This window comes from Papilio xuthus, unplaced genomic scaffold (genome assembly GCF_000836235.2).
Source record: "Papilio xuthus unplaced genomic scaffold, Pxut_1.1 DF826949.1, whole genome shotgun sequence".
Lineage (NCBI taxonomy): Eukaryota > Metazoa > Arthropoda > Insecta > Lepidoptera > Papilionidae > Papilio > Papilio xuthus.
In genome coordinates, this window is record NW_013531700.1 from 6,164,472 (window position 1) to 6,167,902 (window position 3,431).

Here is a 3,431-nt window from a genome sequence, read left to right on the forward strand (position 1 = left end):
AGTGCCCTGCGCATAGTGACGCGAGGTGTCGCGTGTTGCAGCTTCGTGCGGGGGGCGGGCGGCGGGGCGCTGCGGGCGGTGTCGCTGCGCGCGCACAACACGAGCCCGCTGCCGCTGCACGTGGCCGGCGTGGAGCTGTCGGCCGACGCCGCGCCCTACTTCCAGGTGACGGAGGCGGGGCCGCGCGTGGTGGGCGCGGGGCGGAGCGCGGCGCTGGCGCGGCTGCAGCCGCTGCCGGCGGCGCTGCGGGACAACGTGACGCTGGCCGGCGCCGTCACGCTGCGCACCAACCTCTCGCACTACCGTGTCCCGCTGCTCGTCTACAGCGGCCGCTTCCTCCTGGTGCGTCCCGCGACCTCCTGCTGACTGATGTTTGTGGGACATGTTGACAATGATGTGTCCGCGTGTCCAGGAGTGGGAGTGGCCGTGGGGCGGGGAGGGCGGGGAGGGCGGTGAGGGCGGCGCTGTGTCGCTGGGCGCGCTGGGCACGTCTGCGTCGCGGCGCGTGGGCGTGCGGCTGCGCAACCCCGGGCCGGCGCCGCTGTGCGCTCTGGAGCTGGCCGCCGAGCTGTCCGCCGGCTCCGCGCAGTTCACTCTGGCCGGCTGCCCCGCGGCTCCGCCTGACCACCCTTGCGTTAGTATTTATGAACGATATTACAATTATCCAATATATTTTTATGTTTCATTAAGTGGGACTTGTATTTTCTTGAAAAAGTACTAAAGTAAGTTTTTGTTTTTAAGTTTAACTTAGTAAATGTTTTAATTTTTTAAATGGCATTCTACTAGTCAAAAGACAAGAAAAAAATATATGAATCGTGTGTCTGTGTGTGTGCGGCAGCGCTGTGTGGAGGGCGGTGCGTGGGCGCAGGCGTGGCTGGTCGTGTTGGCGCCCGCGCGCGGCGGCGAGCTGCGCGGGCACGTGCGCGTGCGCAGCCAGCACGCCAGCACCGACGCCACGCTGTCGCTGCGCGCGCTGCCGGGCCGCCTGCACGCGCCGCCGCTGCGCCTGCCCGACGCCGCGCCGGTACCCCACCCTGCCCCGTCGATTGATCGGTAAAGCGCGACACCGCGATGCGGCTGAGCTAAGAGTCGTCTTTGTGTGTGCGGCAGTTCGCGTGGTCGGCGGCCGAGCTGGTGCTGGAGAGCACCATGGAGCTGGAGATGTTCGTGACGAACGTGACGCAGCCGGCGCCCGACCCCGCGCTCTCCTACATGTGAGTAGCACCCTCGCCTCGCCTCGCCTCGCCTCGCCTCGCCTCGCCTCTCCTCGCCCGGTGGGGGAGGTGGGGGAGGTGGCGGTGGTGGCGGTGGTATAGCGTGCGACGTGTTGGTTGCAGCGCGCCGGCGGGAGGGCGCGCGGCGGTGCGCTTGGGCCGGCAGGCGGTGGGCGCAGTGCGGTACGCGCCCGAGCTCAGCTGCCACCCCGACTGCTACACCGGCCTCGACTTCGACTCTCCCGGTCTGTGCGCTCCCCTCTCTCCTCTCTCCTCTCTCCGCGACATCGATTACTTGAATTTAATCGAAAAACTAACATTTCACGATAAAAAAGCAACATAGCTACGTAAGCAATAAAAATAAAATACGCCACAGAGGGGCGGGCGTGGCTGAGCCGGCTGGCGGCGTGCGGCGCGGCGGGCGAGGCGGCGCTGGCGCAGGACGCGGCGCTGGCGGCGCGTCGGCTGGCCGCCTTCCTGCGCCTGCAGCAGCTCCAGCCCGCGCCCACCAACCTGTCGCTGCACCTGCACACCACCGAGGTGCGCGCTGCCGCCGCACTCTGCACTCCGCACCACTCTACTGCCGCGCTGCGCACGTGAGATGCAATGCGAGCCGTTGTTGACGCAGGTGATGCAGATCCCGGTGTCCGGCTCGGTGCGGCTGCAGTGGCCGCGCGTGTCGGCGGCCGCCGGGGGCGCTGTGGGCGCGGGGGGCGCGGGGGGCGTGCTGGCGGCGGTGGGCGCGACGCGGTTGCTGCGCTTGTGGGCGCGCAACCCGTCCGGCTCGCACTCGCTGCTGCTGCAGCCGGTGGTGGGCGACGACCTGCGCCTACCCGACATGTACGTAGCTCGAGGATGGAAAATAACAGAGAGAGGAACAGAAATAAAAAATATTTTCCCTTTCCATGTGTACGCTGCTTCTATCTTCAATATTATTTAGTCCACTATATTCGTGTAACCGCGTAGGTTTACAACACATTTGCACCAAATCAAACATATACCATACAACAAACTATGATATAAACAACAAATTATTATATAAAAGAAAATTAATTTTACAACTACATTTTTCACAATACTATTTATTCCACAATTTTTTCACTGTTTATCTTTTCACCATTTTGCGCGGCGTCGTATTACCTGCCGCTTCATTGAACCACTTCATTGAACGCTTACAAACTCTCCCGCGCTACCGACGAGCTGCCTCTCATCCGGAAACTCCACTTCCTGCTGACTGCACGCGGAATAGCTTCCACTTGAGGCGTGTCTTCTGTGTGCTCGTGGTATATCACCGAGCGAGCCGGGACTATTCCTGCGAACATGTTAAAGCGAGCTCTACCACTGTTCAAATGTTCAAATGTTTATTACGAAATTATTTATTTATTTATTTACATGGTAAACTTACAGCTAGAAAGTAACAATAATAGACACAAGATAGTTAACATATAGCTATTTACAAGTCTACACTTATAGCAATGGCTTAAATAATTTGACAGTCAGCACATGAGATATAAATACTTGACTTTTTTTTTTGTTTTTAAATATAAATATATATTCAACCACCGCTCTATTTATCTGAAAAAAATTTTATCTATCATTTTTAATTATCATTATAACTTTACACAGCAAATACAAAAAAACCACTACGACTTATTAAATAAGAACTTTAAGGACAACTCTTTCTCAGCTCCTTGTAAAAACTCACTATAGATTATAATGAAAAAATATAAAAATGTGACAGCGCGGCGACAATATTATATGTGCCTGTACTTTGTACTTTCAGGTTTGAACAACGAAAGTTTCTTTTAGAATATGTCAAGTTTATTTGAATTTTTTAAGTTTAATATATTTTGTTGGTAGTTTTTATAATTGTCAGTAATATAAGTAGCCTAAATAATGAAAATGCCACCGAAAGAGACGCAGCTAGTATTGAAGTGACGGTCCAGGGCGGGCGGCGAGGAGCGGTGCGGCAACGGCAGCTGCGTGTGGGCGCCGCACGCCTTCCGCCTGTCCGGGTGGCGCGCTCTTCGCGGCGACGTTTCCGAGTGGACGCCCGTGGGCGAGAGCGAGGGCGCGGACTGCCACGTTGCGCCCACGCTGCTGCTGGCGCCGCATGCGCAGATCGAGCTGACGCTCACGTTCGCGCCTCGGCAGGCCGCGCTGCTGGCCGCCTACCTGTACCTGCGGTGAGTGCTCCGCCCCACTACCCCCCCCCGC

At 57.3% G+C, this 3,431-nt stretch overlaps 1 protein-coding gene and 1 long non-coding RNA gene across 2 annotated transcripts in view; both read left to right on the forward strand.

Moving 5' to 3' along the window:
- Tmem131 (Transmembrane protein 131) overlaps positions 1–3,431 on the forward strand; it is a gene marked incomplete at its 3' end in the record, with an annotated part of 9,333 nt that overhangs the window by 4,048 nt on the left and 1,854 nt on the right. The window contains exons 10-17 of the mRNA XM_013315966.1: positions 17–342; positions 413–634; positions 839–1,024; positions 1,111–1,214; positions 1,338–1,459; positions 1,591–1,754; positions 1,843–2,054; positions 3,161–3,400. Coding sequence (XP_013171420.1) covers positions 17–342; positions 413–634; positions 839–1,024; positions 1,111–1,214; positions 1,338–1,459; positions 1,591–1,754; positions 1,843–2,054; positions 3,161–3,400 — 1,576 coding nt within the window. The remainder of the gene's footprint in view (positions 1–16; positions 343–412; positions 635–838; positions 1,025–1,110; positions 1,215–1,337; positions 1,460–1,590; positions 1,755–1,842; positions 2,055–3,160; positions 3,401–3,431) is intronic.
- On the forward strand, positions 983–1,632 carry LOC106120712 (uncharacterized). Its single transcript, XR_001228023.1, has 4 exons — positions 983–1,024; positions 1,111–1,214; positions 1,338–1,459; positions 1,591–1,632. It is a non-coding gene; the product is annotated as an uncharacterized LOC106120712 (long non-coding RNA).